General features: G+C 41.6%; 1 protein-coding gene across 3 annotated transcripts in view; it reads left to right on the top strand.

The window, feature by feature from the left end:
* The window catches only part of PIK3AP1 (phosphoinositide-3-kinase adaptor protein 1), a 265,547-nt gene that overhangs the window by 132,351 nt on the left and 106,118 nt on the right, over window positions 1–27,078 (top strand). Inside the window, exons 1-2 of one of the 3 annotated variants that reach the window (XM_021071940.1) lie at window positions 12,616–12,773; window positions 20,817–21,230. In XM_021071940.1, coding sequence (XP_020927599.1) covers window positions 12,761–12,773; window positions 20,817–21,230 — 427 coding nt within the window. In that variant the 5' untranslated portion in view covers window positions 12,616–12,760. 3 annotated transcript variants of the gene reach the window in all.

Raw genomic sequence — 27,078 nt, 5'->3', positions numbered from 1 at the left:
TGTTGCCCTGACCTGTGGTGTAGGTCACAGACACGGCTCGGATGCTGCATTGCTGTGGCTGTGGCTGTGTTGTAGGCTGGAGCCTGGAAACCTCCATGTGCCTGGGTGCGGCCCTAAAGAGCAAAATAAATAAATAAGACAAAACAAAAACAAAATTAAAAAAATAAAAAAAACAATGTTGTGTTAAGTTTCAGGTGTACAGCAAAGCATTTCAGATATATGGTTGTATGAATTACGGATTCTTTTCCAGTATATGTTATTACAAGATACTGAGTTAAGTTCCCTGTGCTGTACAGTAGGTCCTTGCTGTTTACCTATTTTATATAATTTGTATATGTTAAGCCCAAACTCCTAGTTTCTCTCCCCCCTCCACCCCCCCATCCCCTTTAGTAACCATAGGTTTGTTTTCTATGTCCGTGAGTCTGTTTCTATTTTGTGAATAAGTTCATTTATGTAATTTTTTAAGATTCCACATATAAAGGATATCGTATGATATTTATCTTTCTCTTACTTACCTCACTTAATGTGATAATCTCTATCATCCATGTTGCTGCAAATGGCATTTTTTCATTCTTTTACCATATTTATGATTTATTCCTGTGATGTTTGATCATTCCTTACAGAGTAACACCTCAGACAACTGTCCAGCTGATCTGTTTCTTTATTAGGCCAAGATGCTAGTGATTTTAGATTCCAACAATAGAGGAGGAGCCCTATTGGACCAGTCCTCCCACATGTAGCACAATAAATTCTGGACAAAACAAATAGAAACAAGTACCTAGATGCTCTAGGGAGTAACAGGAAGCAGGCAGATATTGAGAAGACTCAACATTTAGAAGGCAACAGCACTGGGTTTCTCAGTTTTGTGGTTTTTTGCCAGAGGGCCAGCCACAGTTTGTGCCCAATGAGGCAGGTAAAATTCATGTAGATCATAAACAGTTGAATTATTTTTTCAAATGAAATACATAAACTTTATTTTATTTATTTATTTATTTATATATTTGTCTTTTTGCTATTTCTTGGGCCGCTCCCGCGGCATATGGAGGTTCCCAGGCTAGGGGTCTAATCGGAGCTGTAGCCACCGGCCTACACCAGAGCCACAGCAACGCGGGATCCGAGCAGCTTCTGCAACCTACACCACAGCTAATGGCAACACCGGATCGTTAACCCACTGAGCAAGGGCAGGGACCGAACCCGCAACCTCAGGGTTCCTAGTCGGATTCGTTAACCACTGCGCCACGACGGGAACTCCTGAAATACATAAACTTTAAAAAAAATTATAATAGATATGGTTACAAGAAAGCTTAGATAAGTTTATTTTTTTAGCTATGTTTAATTTAATTGGCATATGATTGTTTAATTTTAATTTTCCCCCACATCAATAAGCTCAGCTAGTATGTTTGCAGCATTTCACTCCTGCTCTGTATCCACAAGTTTGTTTCATCTATTAGCTTCTTTTTGGTGGATGCAAGCATACATTGATTTATCTGTTATGCAGCAGTTGTTTATGAGAAGCCCTTGTAGGAGCCATGAGTAGTTATGGACTTTATTATTAGAAGCATCAAATAAATAGCAAATATTTTCTATCTGCCACTGATCAAGAATAAAAAAATCAGGAGTTCTCGTTGAGGCTCAGTGGGTTATGAACCCAATTAGTATCCAAAGGATGCAGGTTTGATCCCTGGCCTTACTCAGTGGGTTGAGGATCGGACATTGCCGTGAGCTGTGGTGTAGGTCGCAGACATGGCTCAGATCCCACGTTGCTGTGGCAGTGGAGTAGGCCTGTGGCTGTAGCTCCAATTCCATCCCTAGCCTGGGAACTTCTATATGCCTTGGGTGTGGCCCTAAAAAAGGAAAAAATTTAAAATAAATAAGTAAATAAAGAATCAGGGTGCAGAAGTGTCATGACATAATTTCAGATGGAATATTAAATATGAAACTTTGGAAAATGGTATCAAAAATAGAGCTTTAATATTCAAGGAGAGAGTCACAAATTATTCATTATGTGAAATGGATCAAACTACTGGCAGGTTGCTATTAAAAAAGAGCTCAAATTCTTACATTAATAAGTACAGTATATACCAATGGTTTAAATTGTCTATTAATAAACGATATTCACATAATAGAGCTCATTGATATTTGGTAGTAGAGGTACAGTCAAACTATTTTGAAGACTCAAAGGATACAGCAGCTAGAAAGGGAGTGGGGTTATCTCAGAAAGGAGAAGGGAAGAGAGGGCAGCTCCATACTTGCCCAAACCTCTGCTGACTCTTTTTTTTTAAAATATAGCTAATGTTCTTAATTACTAGTGATAACACCTCTGATTCTATGGCCTATCTACCAAGACAGTATTAGCCGTCTTGAGATGATTATGGGTGGTACATGGACATGGCATTACATGACGCTTAATTACATAATGAGAATGTCCTTGAAGTTAAATCAAATAGAAAGACTTGTTCTGGTGCTGGTGTGACTTGAACACCAGAATCTGCTAATTTCTCTTTTCAAGAGAATGTTGGCTGCAGGCTAAGGGCCTTCCGGCATTTGTGTTCTCTTAATTTTTTGGCAAAGGATGCTGTTTTTATACTTATGGTTATTCATATAAGGCTTTCATTTTAAAATAAACAGGAGTTCCTGTTGTGGCTCAGTGGTTGACGAATCCGACTAGGAACCATGAGGTTGCGGGTTCGATCCCTGGCCTCGCTCAGTGGGTTAAGAATCTGGTGTTGCCGTGAGCTGTGGTGTAGGTTGCCGACGCGGCTCGGATCCTGCGTTGCTGTGGCTGTGGCGTAGGCCTACGGCTACAGCTCCAATTAGACTCCTAGCTTGGGAACCTCCATGTGCCACGGGTGTGTCTCTAGAAAAAACAACAACAAAAAATTTTTTAAATAAAAAATAAATAAAATAAACTTAAACAAATGACTCAAAGCATTAAAAAGAAATAACACAGGTAAAGTGCAGCCATGACAATATTTGTGATGGTGTTTTCACATGATTGAAGTTTGGGAAACACTGTGCTGACTCTTATATCTTGAAACTTACTTTAAGGCCATGGTTTTGGCAAACATTGAGATCCTTTGTGCTCTTATCACAAAAATTCTCAACTTCCTTCCTTGTTTGGGGACTCATCTGGAATGGAGTTTTCACAAAGTCATATAGAAGGGAGAAAAATAATATAATGTGCTGAATTTTTAATACCATATATATTCAGTTTAAAATATTTCTCTTTTTCTGAAATCATATTACTTCTACTTTTTTGGTGTTAAACTCTCTTTCCTTTCTTGTGAAACAATAGTAATAACATTAATAGATTTTGGGTTGTTTTTTAAATGTCCTTACTTGGCAAATTAAAACATTGGAAATAAAACAATTGTACTGATCCAGAAAACACAAAATGTGGGTTCATTTCTCAGTCACTTTCTATTCATGGTATGATTCTTCTCAGTCACCCAGCCGTCATGAGTACTTCAGGAAGGGCGATATGGTCTGCTAACTCTTGAGCTATACCTATAAATGGCACACTCTGGGTAGCCCAGCTAAGGCTAAAAGAATTGGACAGAAAGTTCTGCTGCTGCCCGCCACAGTGAAGAAGACAGAGTTGGCAGTTTGAGTCCAGCCAAAATAACTACCTGCTTTAGAGAAACACTTTTCAGAGGCAGAGTAGAACTCAGAGTCTCTACAAGTATCATTTACAATGTCTAGGGTACACACCAGTGTTACTATACTAGGTGCATGAAATCTGAAAACGAGACCCACGTGAAGAGAAAAGGCAATCAGTGAAGACCGATCCCAAATGTACCACATGTTGGACCTAACAAACAAGAGTTTAAAAACAGCTGTTATAATTATGTTCAAGGATGTAAAGAAAGGTACACTCAAAGTGAATGAACAAATAGAAACTATCAGCAGAGAAATGGAAATTTTCATAAAAAACCAAATGGAAATTCTAGAACTGAAAAATTCATTGGTTGGGCTTAAAAGCATTTTAGAGATGACAGCAGAAAGAGTCAGTGAACTGATTATAGATCAATAGGAATTATTCAGTCTGAAGAACAGAGAGAAAAAAAGAGTTTAAAAATTCTAGATCAATAGGAATTATTCAATCTGAAGAACAGAGAGAAAAAAAGTTAAAAAATGAATAGAGGCTTAAGTATCTGTGGGATAATATCAACAGATCTACAACATGTTAATGGGATTATAGAAGAGAAGAAAAAGAGAAAAATGCAGAAAAAATATTTAAAGAAATAATGGCTGAAATTCCCCCCAATTTGGTGAGGGACATAAAATTACAGACTCAGAAAGCTTAGTTGACCTCAAGCAGAATAAATACAAAGAAAACTACATCTGAGGTTATTATAATCAAGCTGCTGAAAACCAAAGATAAAGAGAAAATACTGCAAGCAGTCAGAGAAAAGTGATACGTTACATACAAGAGAACAATGATTTCAATGTCCACTGACCATCAAAAAAATGGAGGCCAGAGTTAGTGGAATAATATCATTAAATTTCTGTGAAAAAAAAATCAACCTAACCTAGATTTCTATATTCACTAGAAACACTCTTTAAGAATGAAAGTTAAATAAAAGATATTTTCAGTTAAACGAACCCTTAGAGGATTCATTGCCAGCCAAACACACTATAAGAGATACTAAAGGAAGGTCATTGAATTGAAAAGAAATAATATCATATTAGAACTGTCTGCAGAAAGGAAAAACAGCACCAGAAATGAAAATATATCTAAGTATAGAAAACTTTTTCCCTTTTTAATTTCTTTAAAATAATATGTAGTAAGGTAATGTTCAATGAAAAATTAGAACAGTATCTTGTGTACATTCATAGTATAAAATGTAGATGTTACCTATATGACAACTATAGCATAAAGCAAGGGGCTGAAGGCAGAGTAAATGGTTCTAAATAATGAACCATCTTCTTAAATTTTATGAAAAGCAGTAAGACATTAGCTCTGAGTGGCCTATAAAAAATTGAAGATGCACAGTATCTTTTCACCCCTAGATCAGCCACTGATACATACATACATAACTCAAAAATGTATGTGTAATACACAGTAAATAAAGTGGAATTCTTAAGTATAGTCACTAAATGCAAGTAATCAGGAAAGGAAGAAGAGAAGAGCAAAATACAGAGGAGACAAATAGCAAATAAATAGTAAAATGGTAGCCCTAAATCTGTCCATATTAATAATTACATTAAATGTATATAGACTAAATACTCCAATCAAAAAGCAGAAGTTGTTGTAATTGATAAAAAGAAAGATCTAACTATGTGCTATCAACTTTGGTGGATAAGTGAAGTATCAAGATGCAGCTAGGATCAAAGTAAATGGATGGAAAATTATGCTATGAAACAGTAAGCATAAGAATGAGAAAATGGGAGTTCCCGTCATGGCTCAGTGGTTAACAAATCCGACTAGGAACCATGAGGTTGCAGGTTCGATCCCTGGCCTTGCTCAGTGGGTTGAGGATCCGGCGTTGCTGTGAGCTGTGGTGTAGGTTGCAGACGCGGCTCAGCTCGGGTCCCCACGTTGCTGTGGCTCTGGTGTAGGCCGGCGGCTGCAGCTTTGATTCGACCTCTAGCCTGGGAACCTCCACATGCTGTAGGAGCGGCCTAAGAAATGGCAAAAAGACAAAAAAAAAAAAAAAAAAAAAAAAAAAAAAGAATGAGAAAATGGCTGTGTTAGCATCAGATAAAGTAGATGCCAAGACAATGATAACTGTCATAAATAAAAAGATGAAAGTATTTGCAGAGTCTTTATCAGATGAGAGACTCAATTCATCAGAAAAACATAACATTCCAACTGTGTATATGCCTAATAAGATTCTAAAACATGAAAGAAAATTTAACAGAATTAAAGAGAAAATTAGAAAATTCCACAATCACAGTTGGAGATTTGAACATGCATCTCTCTGCAATTGACAGGACTAGACAAAATTTAAAAATCAGAATAATACTATTACTCATCTTGAGCTATTTGACAATATACCAAACAACTGCAGAGTACATATTGTTTTCAAATTACCCATTCATCAAGATAGATGATAAACTTGGGCCATAAGACAGATTTCAATAAATTTAAATAATGAGGACATACAGAGTCTTCTTTATGACCACAAGGGAAGAACAACAATAAGATACTTATTAAAAACTCAAATATTTGGAGAACTCACTTTTAAATTATCCATGACTCAAAGAAAAAATTACAAGGGACATTAGAACTAAATTTTAATGAAAATGGAACATCTGAAAATTTGAGAGATGCAGCTAAAGCACTGAATTGGAGGCGATTTATAGCTTTAAATATCTATATTATAAAAGATGAATGGAATAAAAATGGCCAAACGTTCAGCCTTAGGAAGCCAGATAAGAGCAAGATGAACCCAAAGTAAACAGGAAGGAGAAAATAATAAAGAGTCCAAACTAATTAAGTAGAAAACAAACAATAAATAAATTAACAAAACCAAAAGCTGTTTCTTTGGAAACATCAATAAAATTGATAAACATCTACCTAGACTGATAGAGACTGAGAGAGCAAAATTGAAGGATTGAGAGAGATAAAGAGAGATGACACAAATTACCAATTTCAGAAATAAAAGGGGGAGTTCTCATCCTGGCGGAGAGCAAATGAATCCTACTAGGAACCATGAGGTTGCAGGTTCAATCCCTGGCCTCATCTACTTAAGGATTAAGAATCCAGCATTGCCATGAGCTGTGGTAGGTCGCAGACTCGGCTCAGATCTGGTGTTGCTGTGGCTGTGGTGTAGGCCAGTGGCTGTAGCTATGATTTGACCCCTAGCCTGGGAACCTCCATATGCCATGCACATGTGGCCCTAAAAAAAAAAAAAAAAAAAAAAGAAGAAAAAAGAAAGAAGAGGGGCTATCATTACATATTCTACAGATATTAAAAGGATAATAATGAAGTATTATGACTGACTTCATATCAATAAATTTTTATTTTTATATTATTTTATTTTATTTTTTGTCTTTTTAGGGCTGTACACATGGAATATGGAAGTTCCCAGGCTAAAGGTTGAATTGGAGCTGTATCTGCCAGCCTACTCTGCAGCCACGGCAACGTGGATCAGAGCCACATCTGTGACCTACTGAAGCTCATGGCAACCCCGGATTCTTAACCCACTGATCTAGGCTAGGGATCAAACCTGTGTCCTCATGGATGCTAGTCGGTTTCCTTACCACTGAGGCACAATGGGAACTCCCTCAATAAAAATTTTAAAATGTAGATTAAATGGGTAAATTCCTTGAAAAATACAACTTACCAATACTGGCGCAAGACGAAATATAAAACTTACATAGCCCTATGTCTACTGAGGAAATTGAACTGGCTAGCAAAATTTCACAGAAAAAAAATTAGGCTTGAATAATTTTAGTGGTTAACTCTATTAAACATTTAAGGAAGAAATAATTGCCAGTTGTTCTGAAAATACAAGAGAAAGGAATTCTTTCAAACTTGTTTTATGAGGCCAGATTAACCCTGATGCCGAAAACTAATAAAAAAAATTACAAAAAAAAGGAAATTATAGTCCAACTTCCCCCTTGAACACAGATGTAAAAATCCTTAACAAAATATTAATAAATTGGCAACATATAAAAAGGACAATATGTCATGACCAAGTGAGTCTTATTCAGGGTTGGTTTAATCCTCCAGGAGCTTGTGGTAGATTTATGGGAAAGAACTACAAAGTTTAAGCATCAGATTAAGGAAGGAATTTTCTACAGTTGCTCTCTAATAGGGGAAAAAAATAAATGGTCAGATATAGCTGAAAAACACCAGTCAAGAACTCAAGAATAAGATTATAGTCCTGATTCTGCCTCCAACTTAATGTATGATATTAGAAAGGTTTCCTGCTGTATAGCATTGGGAACTATATCTGATCATTTGTGATGGAGCATGATGGAGGATAATGTGAGAAAAAGAATGTGTGTGTATATATTTATATATGTATAGCCATACATGTATATATGGCTGGGTCACTTTGCTGTACAGTAGAAAATTGACAGAGCACAGTAAACCAGCTATAATGGAAAAAATAAAAATCATTAATAAAATTTTTTTAAAAAGAAAGGTTACTTAGACTCTCTTGGCCTTAATTTCTACATGTGTCCAATAATGCCCTCTTAAAATAATTTCTAGCTTAAATATTCTCAGAGTATATAAGGCCCATCTTAAACATTTTATCACAGCTGCCTAAAATTTCTGCTTCAGCACCTCAGAAGGAAGAAGTAGAAAACGTGCAAGATATGCTTTCATGCACAAGTGAAGGCACCATCTGCATGAGACTTGAAATTGCCAAGGATTCAAGAGGGACCCTACACTTGAGAGCACCCATGTGTCCTCAGGAAGTAGTTTTAATTTACCCTCTGAAGTCATCCAGTATGTCATTGTGCTATGGAAAGACCATGGACTTTGAGTTGAGACTGAATTGCGTTTGAATCTCATTCTACTACCTACTGAATGACCCTGGAACAATTATCTAACATCCCTGAATTTTAGTTTCTTCACCTTCACAGTGGCGATAATACCTATAATTCAGTATTATTGGGAGGATTAACTGAAATAGTATAAGAAAGTTCATGAATTATATAGAAAAATAAAACCAATTATAAATCAATTATAATAATTTTTTTAAAAAAATAAAAATTAACAAAACCAAAAGCTCTTTCTTTTTTCTTTCTTTCTTTCTTTCTTTTTTTTTTTTTTTTTTTTTTGTCTTTTTGCCATTTCTTGGGCCACTCCCGTGGCATATGGAGGTTCCCAGGCTAGGAGTCTAACTGGAGCTGTAGCCACCAGCCTACACCAGAGCCACAGCAATGCCAGATCTGAGCCGCGTCTGTGACCTATACTACAGCTCACGGCAGTGCTGGATCCTTAACCCACTGAGCAAGGCCAAGGATCGAACCTGCAACCTAATGGTTCCTAGTCAGATTCATTAACACTGAGCCATGACGGGAACTCCCCAAAAGCTGTTTCTTTGGAAAGATCAAGAAAATTGATGAACATCTACCTAGACTGATAGAGATTGAGAGGGCAAGACTGAGAGCTTGAAAGAACCCATCCATAGCTGTCCAGGGCTAGAAGGACTGACTGCAAATTCTGCCCCAGGAGACAGTGCATAGGGGCTGAGCAGGGACCTTAGTAGGGGCAGCCGTCCTTCCCTGCAAGTTTTGCAAAAACCGTCAAATGGAGATGTGGAAACAGACACCACTTTGCCCAACTCTGCCCTAACTGTTCTACAAAGAAAGCAGGTGGAATTGCCAGCCTTAGGGACTAGTACTCTTGTCTCACCAAGGGAACGTTGGCCTCTGAGTGACCAAACTGGCCAGATTCCAGAGGTCAGTGATGCACAGCAGTGGGGACGTTCACAGTTTGGATAACTGACCCAGCAGCCAAAATCTGACCCACAACTGGCAGATGTTCTCTGGCAGTTACAAGAAATATAGAAGTGTCCTTTTGTTTCAAAGTTGTCCAGATTCTCTTGGTTCGGAAGCAGGAAAAGGCCTCCACTCCCTAAAATCTGAAACTGGAAAGAAGACCATACATTTGGATAGTAAGGGAGCAGGGATCAGGGGACCTGACTTCAAATGAATGACTATCCCTTCAACAGAAATTTCTTCAGGTGTTCTCATCATGGCTCAGCAGGTCAAGGACCTCACGCAGTCTCCATGAGGATGCAGGTTCAATCCCTGGCCTAACTCAGTGGGTTAAGGATGTTGCTGCAAGATATCGTGTAGGTTGCAGATGCCACTTGGATCTGGTGTTGTCATGGCTGTGGCAGAGGCCTCAGCTATAGCTCCAATTTGACCCTTAGCCCAGGAACTTCCATATGCCTCATGTGCAGCTGTAAAACACCAAACGCCAAACCAAAACAAACAAACAACAGAAAAGAAATAACGCCAACAAGGAATATAGACCAGCCAGGTCCACAGGCATGTGAGGAGTGAGGGAGGGTGCAGGAGAAGTAGAGTCTCAAAGACCAGCGTTCAAACAAATTTCTCCAGAGTATTCCACAGAGCCCTAGCATTTTCTGAACTGGAATGCCCTCATTACACATGAGGAAACAGAGGACTTTGGGAGTCTAGGCCCTGCGGTGGGTTTGGAGAGAATGTGGAGAGCTGAGACAAGAATCCAGGGCTCTGTTTTTCAGCTCAGATACCTCTTCCCTCTTACAAGTTGCCTTTCTCACCACCCACTCCCTTTCCTGGTCTTCCAGCAGTCCAGAATCCAATGTTCCAGGCTGGACTCTTGGAAGTTACTGGGGATCTCACTGCCCAGTTGTTTTTATATCAGCTCTCATTCTCCCAGACCCCTCACAGTGATCCACTCTACTGACAACCTTCTCCTCAAAAGCCTCTTTTCTTGTCCTCCAGATTATTTTATCTTCCCTCTTACTTTGACTCTCTGATTGACCCAGTCTCCTTTGTAGACCTTCCTTCTCCCTAAGCATGATCCTTCCCTGTGGCTCTGCCCTTGAGGCCAGGCGCTTGCTCTCTTGTCCCTCTCCCCCATCCACTCACATAGCTTCAACTCAAGGGTGACATCCCAGCCAGGTCCTAAGCTCCTGTCTCTCTCTCCTGCCACAATAGAGCCCCTAGGACATCCCATGGACACCTCAAGTTCAACACTTCCAAACTTCAGCTCACCATTTTCCTTATTTTTATGCTTTTATTATGTACAATCTATTTTGACATCTTATATTCACCTCTTTCAAACCTGGAGTTCAAAGATTTTCAGTGCCTGAAAAGTCCCTTCTGTTCTTCTGTCCCAAATGTAAGGACTTCTGGGTCATATTCATTCACTTATTCATGCAAACACTTTCTGAGCCCATTCTCTATACCAGAATTGGTAGCAAGTGCTGGAGATTCCATGGTGAAAAAGACAAACATGGATTCTGCCTTGAAGGAACTTATAGTTGACTGGAGGAGACAAAAATTAAAATAAGTCATTGCAGAAATCTATCTATATAATTTCTACTGAAGAACAATACTGGACTCTGACAGCGCATGATGAGGGGCCAGGGCTGGGGGGACATATGGCTAACCTGGTGTGGGAGGCCAGAGAACTCCTGAGCATGGGGAATAGGTATAAGGTACAGCAGGTAGTAAGCTCATCTCCCCTTTCAGAATTTCAGGTCTGTAGTAAGCAGAGCAATGTCCCCGCCCCCAATTTGTCCCCATCTCAACCCCTAGAGCTTGTGAACATGTTACATGGCAAAGAAGAATTCGGGTTGTAGATGATATTAAGGGTGCTGGTTAGTTGACCTTAAAATAGGGAGGTTTTCCTGGATTATCTGTGTGGGATCAAAGTAATCACTAAACTCTTCAGTGGAAGACAGGGGAGACAGACAGAGATGTGATGATGGAAGCAGGATCAGAGAGATGCTATGTCGCTGGCTTTGAAGATGGAGGTGGGGGGGGCATAAGTCAAGAAATGTGTGTAGTTTTCTCTAGCAGCTGAAAAAAGGCAAGGAACTGGATTCTTTACTAGAGCTTCCAGAAAGAGGCCCAATCCTGCCGACACCTGGATTTTAGCCCTGTGTGTCTCATGTTGGACTTCTGAAATAAGGAACTGTAAGATAATAAATTTGTGTTATTTTAGGTCACTGGATGTGTAGTAATTTGTTTTGGCAGCAGTAGAAAATTAATTCTTGGTCTGAACCCTGATATTTCCATTTTGTAAATCCATTTCATTTCTTTCCACCTGCACTGGAACCCTATCTTTCTGTCATCTCTGCTCTCTGGCCCATCCCTGGGACCCTGCATCTTTGAGGACTCCAAGAGCACAGTGTTATTCAGACCCATCACTGGGGCCGCGAAGGGAGGAGCACTAGAAGCAGGGAGGCGAGAGCGAGGGTTAATGGAGAGCTCTAGCCCTGGACTCAGGCAGACCCAGTATGGAACGTCAGGTAGCATTTACTTCCTGTGGGAGTCTGAGCCCAGGGATTCGGCGTGTTTCTTCAGCGCTAACTTGAAGACAGTGAGAGCCACTACCTCAAAGGCATGAAAGACAATGATAACTATATCATGTATTTATCATATGTGATTATCATTAGTGTTCATGTGCCATCAGGAGACCAGGTCCAAGGAATTACAGGAAGGTCACTGGAGGGTAATCAAGGGCAACACCAAGCACTCAGGGCCAGGTGCCAGGGAAGGTGCCCCTCTTCCCCTTCCTAGTCCCCTCCCCTTCCTGCCAGGGCAGCGGCTCAGGGAGAAAGCCCCAGGGACTGGGGAGAGGGCTGGCCCAGGTGTGTTCATATACAGCCCCTGCCCCAAGTCACAGAGGCCGGGCAGCTCACCCTTCTCCCTCGTTATTCTCTCCACGCCCCTTTCAAGTCTGGGTGCCCTTGGGTAGCCGATCCGGCGGGTTTCACGGGAGTGGAGGGCGCATGAAGCCCCCTACCTCCTGCCCTACCCTGAGGGAGCTATGGTGGGGAGCGAGGGGGCGCGCGGGGAGCTGGCCGCCGGCCGGCCAAGGGGGGGTTCTCACTTCCCCTCCCCAACGGCCGCGGGTGCAGGTGCCGCGGGCAGAGCCCCACCGGCGGGGCGGGCCCTGTGGACACGCCCTCGCGGCGAGTCCTCGCTGTCCGTCCGGAGGAAGCGCCAGAACTGCGGCCGGTGCTGCGCTGAGCCGGGCGCCCTCCCGTCCCGCGCCAGGGACCCAGCCGGGCCCGCTCCGGCCCCGGGCCCAGCGCGCAGGGAGCGGGCACGGAGGACAGCAGCCGGCGGCATGGCAGCCTCAGGTGGGTAGGCCAGGCGCCGGTCCCTCTCCCCGCCTCCCATCCGCGCGCCCTCTCGCCCGCCGCCGCCCGCCGGGCGCTGTCCCCTTCTCGATTCCGGCTGCGTCCTTGGCGCGGGTTCTCTGTTCTTTCTGTTCTTTTCTCTGTTCCTTGTCGCAAACTTCTCACTCCAACTTTCCCAGGTTTCCGGTCCCAGCCCGTTGCGCGATTCTCTTCAGCCCCTGCCCAACCCCTCTCCTGTCCCCCTTCTCAGCCTCCTTTTCTCCCTCCAGCACTGGCCCTTGAGCTTCTGAGGATCATTCTCCCTGTTCTACTATGTCTGTGAGCCGAGAGTCTAGTTTAAAGAAGGTGGAGAGCCCACTTGTCTCTGCCGGCGAAACGCTTCTCTTGGTGCCCCATCGGGCCAATAGGGGGCGCCCAGACAGTCCAAGGTTGGAGACGGGCCCTGGGGCCACCTTCCTAAACCAGCTTCCTCTACCCTCATAGGCTTTGTTTTTCCTCTAGAATTTCTGTAGGAGTCTAGGAACATCATTCCTTTACTTTACTTTTCCTATGTCCTTTGCAGAACTTTGGGGACCTTGGGGAGAGGTGGAAGAAACCAGGTAATCATCAAAAGGTGTCAGGAGTCAGTTGTGATCAGCCTTGGGTTCTTTTCTTGTTCACGGGCACATACTCTTGGCAAGGCACTTGCTGAAATCTAAGACAAACATAGTGACGATGATGTAAATAGAGACAACTAATGAGCAGTGACTCCACAGTTTAATGGATATTGTGCACCTAAATGTGTCCTCAGTTGTGACTAGGTAACCCTAATCTCTGCTTCAAGTTTACAGTCTGTGAAGGCATGCAATAAGTAAACAGAGAATTACTAGATGAGTAGTTTAGAGGTACCATGTTTGTAAAGGGGCTTACTTGTATTTTCCCAGCCCATCTTAGGATGTTTTATTAGAGAAAACATGTGGAAACAGAATGTTAAAATCTTCTTGAAAAATAAAATCTAGTTGGGCTGGGAGAAGGAGCTGTTCTTGGAGAGAATGTGGGCTGATGCTAGAATGAAGGGCCAGCTCTTTCCAGACCTCCTGAGGTGTAGCCTTCTAATAGTACTTTGGAAGAAAAGGCCAATGGTGACAGTTCTGTTAGATTTGGTGATACAGGCTCATTTTTTAAGGAGAGTGGGAAGATAGCTAACCTTAGCCTCTTGGCTCTTTAGCTCAGCTCTGGAGGTTAGAAGAAGCTGTACTGTGAATAAGGTAATAGTAGGTTCATAGTCCCCACATTCCATTCTAAAGCCAGTGTGATGTTATCTAGAGGGAATCAGTTCATTCAACAAATATTTACTGTAGGCAGTGTTCTAGGTGTCAGGTGTATATTCAGTAAATAAAACAGACATAAGCTATGACTCCATGGAGTTTATGGAGCAGTGGAGGAAGGCAGGCAGTACACTTAATGAGGAAAGTACATGGTATGATAGGTGCAGTGGAAAAAACAGTAGAGGGGTAAAGGCAGTTGGTGTTTAAAGGAGGCAGCCAGGTTAGGCCTCATGGAGCAAAGACTTGGAGGAAGGTGGGGGAGGAGGCGTGTAGGAGAAGAGTGCTTTAGGCAAAGGAACAATCAAGGTGTATGTAATGTATTTACCGAACAGGGCCAGAGTGGGTAGGTGATTTAGGAGAAGTAGGAGATAAAATCAGTGAAGCTCCCTGCTCCTTACATTGCTGGGAGTAGGCGGTTGGCCATTAAGTCCAAGAAACAGCAAACTTTGGGCAGAGGAGGCAGAGAAAACCACTCTCACCCAGTGTCCTGTGTGCATTGCTTCAGTGTCCTGTGTGCATTCCTAGCCCCTCTGGCATGGCCAGGAGGGTATGCTCCTCTTCAGAGGGGGACTCAAGCCTGGTAGCCAAACCTGGGGCTATTTATGGGCTCTGTAGTGGCTTCCACAGACATCTGTAATGGGTACAGCTATCAAACCTTCTTGCCATCAGCATCCTCTATGGTGAGATACCACTCCAGGTGCTGCAAGTGCAAATTGGGCCTCTGGGGTCCCCAGGACTCCCCGAGGTCTGGAAGTACCAGGACCCATGATGGCAGGTCCCAGTGGTGAGAGTGGTGAAAGCATCTCTTGGCAAAATGCTGTAGGCGCTGGAGTCATGTGGGCCACTCTTCCATGTGGTCTTCCTTTTTTTCTCCTCTTCCTTTGCCTCTTCTTCTACCTCCTCCCCCTTCTTCTCTTCCTCCATCTTCTTTTAAATAGTTTTATTGAGATATATTTAATGTAACATACAATTCACTCATTCAAGTGTACAATTCAATAGTTTTCAGTATCTTCATAGATATGTGCAACCATCACCTCCACAGTCAATTTTAGAGCATTTTCATCACCTTGGTAGACACTCCATACACTTTAGCCATTGTTCCTTGTTTCTACCTCCTCTCTACCCCTAAGTTCTGCTTTGCCTCCTATAGATTTCACTACTCTGGACTTTCATATAAATGGGGTCAGTATGAGGTCTTTTGTGACTGATTTCTTTCATGTAGCATAACGTTTTCAAGGCTCATCCAAGTTGTAGCTTGCATCAGTACTTCATTCTGTCTTATGGCCAAATTGTTTGGTCTTCAGTTTTCTTCCACTGAAGGGTAAGCATTAGTCTTTTATTTTTTTTAAAGGCACATGTGCTTGTTGAAATCAAGGAGAATCTTGACTCCCGGTCTTTGGAAGAACTTGGGAAGCAAGGGAAAACAAAAGGGAATCAGCCTGTTCTGGAATATTCTCTGGGCCCCTGAAGGCATCGCTTGTACCTACAAAAGAGAGAGAGGAGAGAGAAGCCATAACTAACTTTCCCAAGTGGCCAAATCCGGTTGAGTGAAAACTAGAATCCTTTCCTCCAAGTGATAGCCTCTAGGTATTTGTAGAAAGCACTCTTACCTCTTCCTGCCCCCTTTCTCCAGGGCTTCTCTTATCTCCAAATCCTTTGACCATCCCTGGACTTACAGAACAAAAGGGCTTGAAGGGACCTTTAATTTTTTTGTCGTCTTAACTTCCATCTAATCCTTGAGGTCCCTCAATACCCCTGCCAAGTCTCTAAATTTGAAACCTTCGGGTCTGGAATCTCCTCATGTGAAACATTTCTAGACCTCTCCCTATCCTGGTCACTTTCCCTGTCTCAGAGTTCTCTTCAATATGGTGCTCAGATTCAAACACAGGGCTCCAGCACAGACGAACGGGGTGCCAGAGGCACCTACAGATTAAAGAAATGATCTGGGCTAGGTAGCTTGAGAAGCTCTCAAGCACTTCTCTGTTCTCTTCTTGGGTGGATTCTGAATCTCTCAAAGGAACCCCTCTTTCAGTCACTGTGTTTCTTACCACCACCATCACTCCTATTGCCAGCTGCCTCTATTGACTGCCATTCCTTTCTCCTTCTATAGCCAAACCTTGTCTTTAAGCTCCACAAGAATGAAGACCTTCCTTATTTCTGTCTAGGATTTATGGACTCCTCGTTGGTTCATGTATTTCATTTCTCTAAATAAACAAGCAAGCAAAAATTGGAGAGTTGGAGGATTGATTTGGCACATGTGACGAAATGATTTATTGTTAAGTGAAAGGAAGTATCGTTGCAGAAAGGGGTGTCCCCGCATATAAAAGAGTCCCCAACAAAGTGTTTAGTCCTATGTTGTTACCCAGCAGGTTGTGGAGAGACTTTAACTTCCACCTTGGACGTTTCCACAACTTCCCCAGCTTGCAGTTTCAGCAGCAGAGCAAAGTTTAGGAAGGTGATAGATTTCGTTGTCCTCATTTACACTGAGGCAAAATTTGCTTAGATATAGTATATTGGTCTGAAGTCACACCACGAGTTGGTGACCAAGTAGGTTGTGATATTAACTAGTCTGAGGTACTAACCACTTCCTTCTCCAGCAGAGGCATACCTCATTTTATTGCACTTTGGTGAAGATACTGTGTTTCTTTTTTTTTTTTTTCTTTTTTTTTTTTTTTACAAATTGAAGGTTTGTGGCAACCCTTCTTTGAGCAAGCCTATTGACGCCATTTTCTGAACAGCATTTGCTCACTTCCTGTCTGTGTCACATTTTGGTAATTCTCGAAATTTTTTTAATTTTTGTTATCAGTGATCTTTGATGTTACTATAGCAAAAGGGTTACAAATTGTTGCAGCTCAGATGGTGGTTAGTGTTTTTTTAGACATAAAGTGTTTTTTAATTAAGGTATATAAATTGTTTTTTAGATGTAATGCCCACACAGTTACTGGACTACAGTATAGTGTAAATATAACTTTTATTTATTTATTTATTTAGCTTTTTAGGGCCGTACCCGCGGCATCTGGAGGTTCCCAGGCTAGGGGTCTAATAGGAGCTACAGCTGCTGCAACCTACACCAGAGCTCAATGGCAACAATGGATCCTTAACCCACTGATCGAGGCCAGGGCTAGAACCCACAACCTCATGGTTCCTAGTCAGATTCATTTCCTCTGCGCCATGACGGGAACTCCTAAGTATAACTTTTACATGCACTGGGAAACTCAGACATTTGTGCGACTTGCTTTACGGCAATATTTGCTTTATTTTGATAGTCTGGAACCTAACCTGCAATATCTCTGAGGTATGCCTGTAATTTTGCAGTGTAATTTTCCAGTGTAATTTAACACTGGAACCTCAGGAGTGAGACTTTTTAAATAGGTTTTCCATTTAGAAGAGGCTAACCCCTTAAGCGCTTTTTATTTAAATTATATTTTTAAATTTTTATTTTAGAAGTTATATATTTAAAGAAAACTTGGGAAGATAGTACAGAGAATTCCCATATATGGCAGCTGGTTTCTGCTATTATTAACATTTAAACTTTCCTTGATGACTAGAGGTCTTTTTTTTTTTTTTTTTTTTTGTCTTTTCTAGGGCCGCTCCCGCAGCATATGGAGGTTCACGGGCTAGGGGTCAAATCAGAGCTGTGGCCGCCGGCCAATGCCAGAGCCACAGCAACTCAGGATCTGAGCTGCATCTGCAACCTACACCACAGCTCATGGCAACGCCGGATCCTTAACCCACTGAGCAAGGCTGGGGATCGAACCCACAACCTCATGGTTCCTAGTCAGATTCGTTAAGCACTGAGCCACAACGGGAACTCCTGACTAGAGGTCTTTAATGAGCAGCAGGTACTGTGACATGCTGTTAACAGAGGAACAGGAAGTGGTGAGGCAGGATCCAGGGTGAACCCAGTACTCCTTCCTTCAGTGGACCCAGAACTTGTCTTCTTAAAACTGTTGTTTTGCTTTTGGGGCACTGTCCTCACAAAAGTGGCATAATTCGCTCGTGGCTACACAGTCAAGCAGCGCAGCATGGCTGCTTGCTTCCCTGCTAGGTCACTCAGTGCTCTGAGACCCAGGTTGCCTTCTTAAGGGTATGTCTTACATACCTTTGAGGGTGCTCTAAGACGTTCTCTTCCATTTTCCTCACTTCTTTGCTATCACTTGTCAACCCTATTGAAGACATTACCAGTGGCTTCGCCATCATGAATGTACGGGACCACAGCCAGCCTTTTCTGAGATCTTATTCTGCTTCTAATTCATGTACACAAACTGTTGACATGCTGTTTCCTAGTATACTTGCCTCTGTGTGTGTGTGTTGGGGGCCGGGGGCGGGGAATGTGGCTACAGCTTCTCACTTTTGCACTTTTAACTAATCCTGGGCACAGCATCAGGAACTTTGCTTTCTTAATATTGTAATGAAATGTCAAGTCTTGTACATCACCTCCCTGATGGATGATACTTATGCATATTCATATGCAATAATCTTTACATTTAGAAGAACATTTGCCTTTGAGTATAAACCTGCCACCTAGGAAAGAAGGAAGGTAAATATGTTCTGATGCCTCAACTCTGCTTTTATCAGTGTGAACTCCACAGTTATGGAGCTTTGCCAATTTTATTTCTTCTTGAGTCCTGAAATTATTTTTTTCGTAGAGGTACAAAGAAACATTCTACACAGACAAAAAAAAAAAAAAAAAATCCAGTCAGCAAAGATTTGTTTTATGGAAGGCTGTAGTGGTGGTGCATTTAAATTTTGTCCTTGATCTGCTTAAACTTTGGGGCCAGAGTAAGCATTCCTAAAAAAGGATCGTTTTATTCACCACTGAGAAAAGAGACCGTGCTCAGGACTGAGTTCTCTACAGAGCTACAAATGTTCATAGTTTTCCAGAATTGCTGACTTTTTTCTCAGTCACAAATCGCCTTCTTTGGAAATTTGCCCACCTTCCCTTCACAGGCTGATCCACTGGCTCCTACTGGAAGCCTATTGGTTTTGTTTTGTTTTGTTTTTTTAATTTGTACTTAACTAGGGGTTCCAAAAAGAGAGAAATGCCAATTTTTTGTTCCATTTACTGTTTTAAAAGTTTTAGCACTATCATCCCAGGTGGCTAACAGAACTGTGTTGGGTTTATATTTTATGTGTCATTGTTTTTACTTTGAATATGGTGGTGGGTGGGGGCAGGAAAGGGAATTCCTTCCATGATGTTTTCAGAGCTTAGAGCCTCAAATCTTTCCCTAGTCCTGCCTCTGACCTTTTTGCCAGGAACCATTCAGTTGAATGTGGTCCAGGGTTGGCATTTAATTGTGCCAGTCCATAGCTTAGATGATTCCCAAGTTTCACAAAATTCTCCCCTTCCTGCTCTAAGTGGGAGGATGGAAACCTATTACATTGTAGATGTATGGGTCCTTCTCTGTGCTCATTCTTTCCAAATCCCTTAGAATAGTTCACTGAATTAGTGGGAGATGAGGACCCACAATACTGGTAACAGGTTAAGAACCAAGCTTCTTTGAACTTTGATAATGGGAAGAGAAGATTTATTGCTTGTAAGATTCTTGACAGAATTCCTGTTGGGAAGCAGCAGGTGGATTGGCAAGAGGACTGGGTAGGGTACAAGGGACAACTTGAGTTTCCCTCTTGGCTCTGAAACTAATTTGCTGAGTGTGAGTTTAAGCAAGTTCCTTTATCTTCACAGATGAAGTATTTCTTTTTACTGTAAATGAGGAGTTTGGGCCAACTTGATCTGCCAAAGACCTTTTTAACACAACGCTTCTCTGAGGCTTTGGACTCTGTTTCTGGCATTTGGGCTTTTTTAGAGGAAGAAGAAAACCTATGTCGCAGATCATGTGTGGTGAGGGACACCTCATAAATGGTATTGTGCAGGTCAATGTGTTAATTCAATCATGGTAACTTTTACATTAATGCATTATTTATGTTAATGTAAAAAATATCAATCAGCTATGAGCTACCAGTCATTGAGGATTTACTACATGCCATGCCCTATGTTTAGCACTGTACATGAAATATTTAATTCTCACAAAACACTGATAAATATTGCCATTACATTTCTATTTACAGATATGTAAATGAGGTTTAGAAACTTTAATAAGCAACATGCCCAAATTTGCACAGCTAATACTTCGGAGAGCCAAGATGCTAAATCTGGCTGCTCAATTCCAGACCTGTTCTTGTAACCACTATTTTTGGTAAAGAGCTAGCTTCTGGGATCAAACTGCCTGAACTCAAATTCTGACTCTGCTAGTATGGCTCTTGGGTAAACTACTTAACCTGCCATACCTCACTTTTCTTATCTTTAAAATCAGGCTAATAGTAATTGCTGATTACTTAAAAGGTTGCTGTGATGATAAAATGAGTTTATGAGGCAGTAAGCTTAGATGAGCGTCTGGAACATTGTAAGCTCTATATAAGTGCTTGCCGTTGCTATCGTCATCATCATTATCATCATCATTATCGTCTACTGCATCAGCTCTGGGGGGAAGAGTATGCCAGTAGAAGCAATAGCTTATGCAAAGATCTGAAATGGCAGGGTAGGTTTGGGCAAAAGCAGGGAGTCTGGAGTGGTTGGAGCACAGACCATAGGTGAGAAAGGAGTCAGACAGGTACACTGGAGGCCGACCGTGAAAGATTGTGGGTACCACGCTCCTCGTCTGGATCTTGCAGATCATGGGAAGCCCTAGTAGGAGCAGGCGTGTTAACATGCTTCCATCCCTCCTTCTTTGCTCAGGGCTTGGAGGATGCGACATCCTCATCATTTACAGTTTGGACGCCGAGGAATGGTGCCAGTACCTCCAGAACCTTTTCCTGTCCAGTCGGCAGGTCCGTAACCAGAAGACGCTGACATACAGGCTGGGCCCCAAGACCTGCTTCTCGGCCGAGGACCTGAGCTTCTTTCTCCACACACGTTGCATCATAGTGCTGCTGTCTGCGGAGCTGGTGCAGTGCTTCTGCCAGCCGACCCTGCTGCCCTTGCTGCAGAGAGCCTTCTACCCTCCACACCGTGTGGTGAGGCTGCTCTGCGGGGTGCAGGACAGCGAGGAGTTCCTGGACTTCTTTCCGGATTGGGCGCACTGGAAGGAGCTCACCTGTGATGATGAGCCTGAGACTTACGTGGCAGCTGTGAAGAAGGCCATTTCTGAAGGTAAGGGTCTCTTCTGAAGTACAGCTATGCAGTCTCTGGAAAAATGACCAACGCAGGCCCCAGCGTTTCAGGTGAGATATTGTCACCTTTAGACTAGTCATTCCTATCACAAACTGAACCTGAACCTCACTGTGCCAAGAGTCCCAGTCATATTTACTGGTTTAAAGCAGCCTATTTCTGGGATGAGAAAAGGATAGGGTAGGTCTCCTGAATCGCAGCAAAGGAAGATGACACTTTCTCTTGTGTTCTGTGCTAGGACAAAAGCCGTCCTTCTAGAATCTTCTACACCGTGGACGACATAGGACTCAGGTTCCAACCTAGAGGGCAGTGCGGTTGGGAGGCTGAGACTTAGCTTGGTGAGGGGGAGAGGAACGCGACTGCTAGCCTTTCTGCTTGCATGCTGCTTCCATTTTATCATTAGGTGACCTTAAGATTTTGATTGAAAAGGTGTCACTTTTGGACAACATGTTTATTGAGAAACACTTCCCTTCTCTATTTCCTGCCAGCCTAGTTTCTGTCTTTTGCCCTGTTTCTCCTTTTAAAGTGGGAAAATTCCGATCCTCTCTGCCAGGGCTAATGAGTTCAGTGGCCCCAGGAAGTGTGACATATGCTCTGATTAACAGTAACGGAAGATGTGCTCTGGGATGGATGCATGTCACGCTTTTCTTCCTCTTTTTGTTTTCTATTTTTGCCTCCCTGTGGGCTGCAAGCAGGCTATGTGTTTATCTTCTGTTCTCTTGCCATTTGAGCTCTTCTATACCTGATGCCAGCAAAGAAGCCTGGAAAATTATGGAGCGATGTAACTATGTTCACTTACCCCCGGTGTGACTTGGGCATTAATTCGGCTCCTCTACCCTTGTCTCATTTAATGACTTGAATTAAGAATTCACAGATTCTTCATGACCTTAAAAAAACTAATCAAGCTTCCTAGATGCTCTTATCCTAGGACTGGGCTACTCTAAACCAATAAATGTGACCAGGTCACCTAACATAGTAGGATCCCAGATCATTTTGTAATAGAAATGACTAGTGGGAACATAGATGATGTCTCACTTGAAACGCCTGGGACCTGGATTGGTCATTTTTCCAGGGTTTGCTTATTTTTACTTCAGAAGGACAAAGGGCAGAAAAAGCACATAATTTATGCTTGCATGATTGCACTTCATTGCTTTGAGTGATCTGCTGAAACTTTAAGAGAAATGAGATGCAACTGGTTGTTTCTGAGGATGAGTTTCTCTCACTACTTAGGATGAGTTTATGATCTGGTGGGCAGGCTGCTGTGACTCACCAACCAATCATTCAGAACACCATGGAAGTATTGTCACTGTACTGGCATCTCATGCTGTATGCTCTCACAGATTGTTCTATTACTAATACTATTTAAGGGATTTTCCATTGTGGCCAGCTGGTTAAGAACTTGACACAGTGTCCATGAGGATGTGGGTTAGATCCCTAGCCTGGCTCAGTGGGTTATGGATCCGGCCTTGTAGTAAGCTGCAGCATAAGTCACAGATGCCACTCAGATCCGGTGTTGCTGTGGCTGTGGCGTAGGCCGGCAGTCGCTCCATTTTGAGCCCTAGCCTGGGAACTTCCTTATGCTGCAGGTGCAACTGTAAAAAAACAAAAAAACAAAACAAAACAAACAATTTCAAAATAGATGAGAAAAGGGATTCTTGGAATATCTTTTGGTTGCATCTAATTTCAGATGCCTAGATAAACTGATCACTTATGATATTTTACTTTTCACTAATGACTCTGGCACAGGTTGCTATGAGCCTATACTTCAAGTGTTTCAGAAAGAATGAAGTGTTTCACAGTGGTGTTTCTGTTCTGAGAGCAAATAACCTCTCATCAGAAAGAGATTATTTTCATGGGAGATTAAAATAAGCTTCTCAGTGGAACATGTCTGTAATTTAGAATCAATGGATATTTAGGGAAAATATCATTGTAGGAAAGAGTAGGAGGAAGGATGGCTTATGCCTCCAAGATAACTTTCTTACCTGGTATTAGACTTGTGAATTTGGGGATTTGAGGTGCTGTGTGTGCCAGGATGGTTTGGGTTTGCTTTGAGGTATTCATAGCTATTGCCCATGGTCAGCCCAGTGAGGTAGTGCTCTATCTCTGATTTTTGTACTGGACAAGCTTACTTAACAAACCCAAGACTCAAAGTCTGGCATTGTAGCAAAAACGAGAAGTGACACTATTACTTGGCTTGCAGCTAACTGGACGCCCAGTACCGGGCAGATTACATAGCGTCTTGGGTTTCCATTTCCTTCTCTGTAAGAGGCAGGATTCAACTTGATCTATGATACTTCCCAGGACTGATATCCAAGACTCCTGTAGGCTAGAGACTCTCAAAAATTTTTGAAGCACCACCTTATCTTCTGCTTTGACTCCCAGGAAATTTAGGGCTAAAACAGTGTTTAAAGACAGTATTATCCCTACATTAAGTTTCTGATGTGGTTATGTTCTTCATTACAGTCTCTAAAACTTGTGATAATTTATTTTAATATCCCTCTGTACACATGAGGTTTTCTTAAGGCACTTCAAAGTAAAAGCAAAAAATAAAATTTTCATACACCCCACTACTATAAGCTGTCCCCACCCCATGAAAAATAAATACATGAAATTTGTTTCTTTGACTTTCTCTATTTAAAAAAAAAATCCCAGCAGGAAATGTAATAGACAGTTGATAATGGAGATGAGCTAGTGGTAGAGATAATAATTGTGGGATTACTCATTGTAGGGCAATTGAAAGGTATAGGGAGACAAATTTCAGGACATCTTTCTAACAATTAGAGCATGCAAAGATGGGATGGGTAGCCTTCCAGGGTGGTGAGTTCCACATCACTGAGAGTGTACGACAGAGAGCGCATGTGTGATGTAAAAGGAATTCGGCTTTGGAGTCATGGTTGAAGCATGGACCCTTCAAAACCTTTTGATCATAAAATTCTTGTACATGAAATTTCTCTCTCTCTTTTCTTCTTCTTTCTTTCTTTATAGGGCCATACCTCAGCATATGGAAGTTCCCAGGCTAGGGGTTGAATCGGAGCTACACCTGCCAGCCTATACCACAGCCACAGCAGTGCTGAGCTGCATCTGCCGCCTACACCACAGCTCACGGCAACACCAGATCCTTAACCCACTGAGTGAGGCCAGGGATTGAAACTGCATCCTCATGAATGCTAGTCAGCTTCTTAACTCACTGAGCCACAATTGGAACTCCCAAGTTTCTCTTTTTTCATTAGGAACATATTTTCTTTTTCTTTTCTTTTCTTTTTCTTTCTTCCTTTTTTTTTTTTTTTTTTTTTTTTTTTTTTTGGCCACACACGTGGCATGCGAAAGTTCCTCAGCCAGGGATCAAACCGGAACCTCATCAGTGGCCCAAGCCACTGCAGTGACAATGCTGGATCCTTAACCTGCTGAGCCATAAGGGAACTCTTAGGGACATGTTTCTGTGCTGAATTCAATCTTCCCTGGGGTTTCTAATATTGGTCTTCTTCCTGCTATGACCCCAGCTGAAAATAGCAGGGAAAAAGGCCTCAATTCATAATCTTCATAACTCTTGAAAATAGTAAAGCTCATATATATATATTTTTTCCTTGTCTTTAATATAGTTCATGAGAAAAAATTTTATATAAATATATACATATTTTTTCCTTATCTTTAATATACTTTGTGATATGATGAAATACAACTTATATTTAAAGGCGGGACAGGAAACAATTAGACGTAAAATTCTCCTGTATTTTTCTGGGCCTCCTTCCCTCAGAGCAGTGTGCATCTGCATTACACTTTAACCAGAGCTCCTCAAAAATGGGAGTGCCTGCTCAACCATAAAGATCCGTGTTTGTTTTTTTTTTTCTTTCTTCTGATGCTAGCGGTGTAACTTCTTTTAAAAAAAAAGCCTTCTTCATCCAGCATAGCAAGAAAGCCCACTGAGATCCACCTCTTCCCCTCTAGCCCATTCTCAGAACCCTGGATGGGGATGGACTCTATACCCTTCCCAATAAACCTTACAAAGTCCAAAAAAAAGAAAAGCCTTCTTTCCCAGTGCTGTAGGGGGTCCTGGTGACTTGATGCTGGCTTTGTACAAGCCTACCCGAACCGTGTATCCTTGGTGAATTTTACGTAAAATATCAGTATGTCATTTTTATGTACAATCCTTTGTCTCAGAAATGTATTCAACTGTGCCTTTGTCTTCCAACATGTGGAACAGTTCTCAGAGCCTTCTGAGAATTTGCTTCCCTGATTATAATCCTCAGTTTGGCTGGAATAAAATTCTCTTTTTTTCCTTCTTGATAGTTGACTGAATTTTCATGAACAAACATCACCATTTAATAATATATTCATTGAGACTATTTAAAATTTAGTCTAAATTTTTTTTTTTGATGTGGGTTTGGGGGATGGAGGTAGGTCCATAGCATGCAGAAGTTCCTGGGGCAGAGCTCAAACCCACACAGCAGCGACCCGAGCTACTGCAGTGACAATGCTGGATCCTTAACCCACTGAGCCACAAGATAATTCCCTAGGCTAAATTTTTTTAAATGATGTTTATTTTTTCCATTATAGTTGATTTACAGTGCTCTGTCAATTTCTACTGTACAGCACAGTGACCCAGTCATATATATATATATTCATACATATATATATATATTCTTTTTCTCACATTATCCTCCATCATGGTCCATCACAAGTGACTGGATATAGTTCCCTGTGTTATACAGCAGGATCTCATTGCTTATCCTCTCCAAATGCGATAGTTTGCATCTGTTAACCCCAGACTCCCAGTCTATCCCACGCCCTCCCCCTCCCCCCTTGGCAACCACAAGTCTATTCTCCAAGTCCATGAGTTTCTTTTCTGTGGAAAGGTTCATTTCTGCCATATATTAGATTCCAGACATAAGTGATTTCATATGATATTTGCCTTTCTCCTTCTGACTTACTTCACTTAGTATGAGAGTCTCTAGTTCCATCCATGTTGCTGCAAATGGCATCATTTTGTTCTTTTTATGGCTGAGTAGTATTCCATTGTGTATATATACCACTTGTTCTTAATCTATTCATTTGTCAATGGACATTTAGGTTGTTTCCATGTCTTGCCTATTGTGAATAGTGCTGCAATGAATATATGGGTGCATGTATCTTTTTCAGTGAAAGTTTTATACAGATGTATGCCCAGGAGTGGGGTTGCTGGGTCATGTGGTAGTTCTATATTTAGTTTTCTAAGGTACCTTCATACTGTTTTCCATAGTGGTTGTACCAATGTATATTCCCACCAACAGTATAGGAGGATACCCTTTTCTCCACACCCTCTCCAGCACTTGTTGTTTGTTGACTTGTTAATGATGTCCATTCTATCAGGTGTGAGGTACCTCATAGTAGTTTTGATTTGCATTTCTCTAATAATCAGTGAGGTTGAGCATTTCTTCATGTGTTTCTTGGCCATCTGTATATCTTCTTGAAGAAATGTCCATTCAGGTCTTTTGCCCATTTTTCAGTTGGGTTGTTGGTTGGTTTATTTTTTTGCTGTTGGGTTGTATAAGTTGTTTGTATATTTTAGAAATTAAACCCTTGTCAATTGCATCATTTGCAACTATTTTCTCCCATTCCATAGCGTTGTCTTTTTTTTTATGGTTTCCTTTGTTGTGCAAAACTTGTCAGTTTGATTAGGTCCCATTGGTTTATTTTTATTTCTGTTGCCTTGGGAAACTGACCTAAGAAAACATTTGTATGGCTGATGTCAGAGAATGTTTTGCCAAATTCTCTTCTAGGAGTTTTATGGTGTCTTGTCTTACATTTAAGTCATTAAGCCATTTTGAGTTTATTTTTGTGCATGGCGTGAGGG

The sequence above is a fragment of the Sus scrofa genome, chromosome 14 (assembly GCF_000003025.6).
Source record: "Sus scrofa isolate TJ Tabasco breed Duroc chromosome 14, Sscrofa11.1, whole genome shotgun sequence".
Classification (NCBI taxonomy): Eukaryota; Metazoa; Chordata; class Mammalia; order Artiodactyla; family Suidae; genus Sus; species Sus scrofa.
This window is presented reverse-complemented; position numbering and strand designations above follow the sequence as displayed.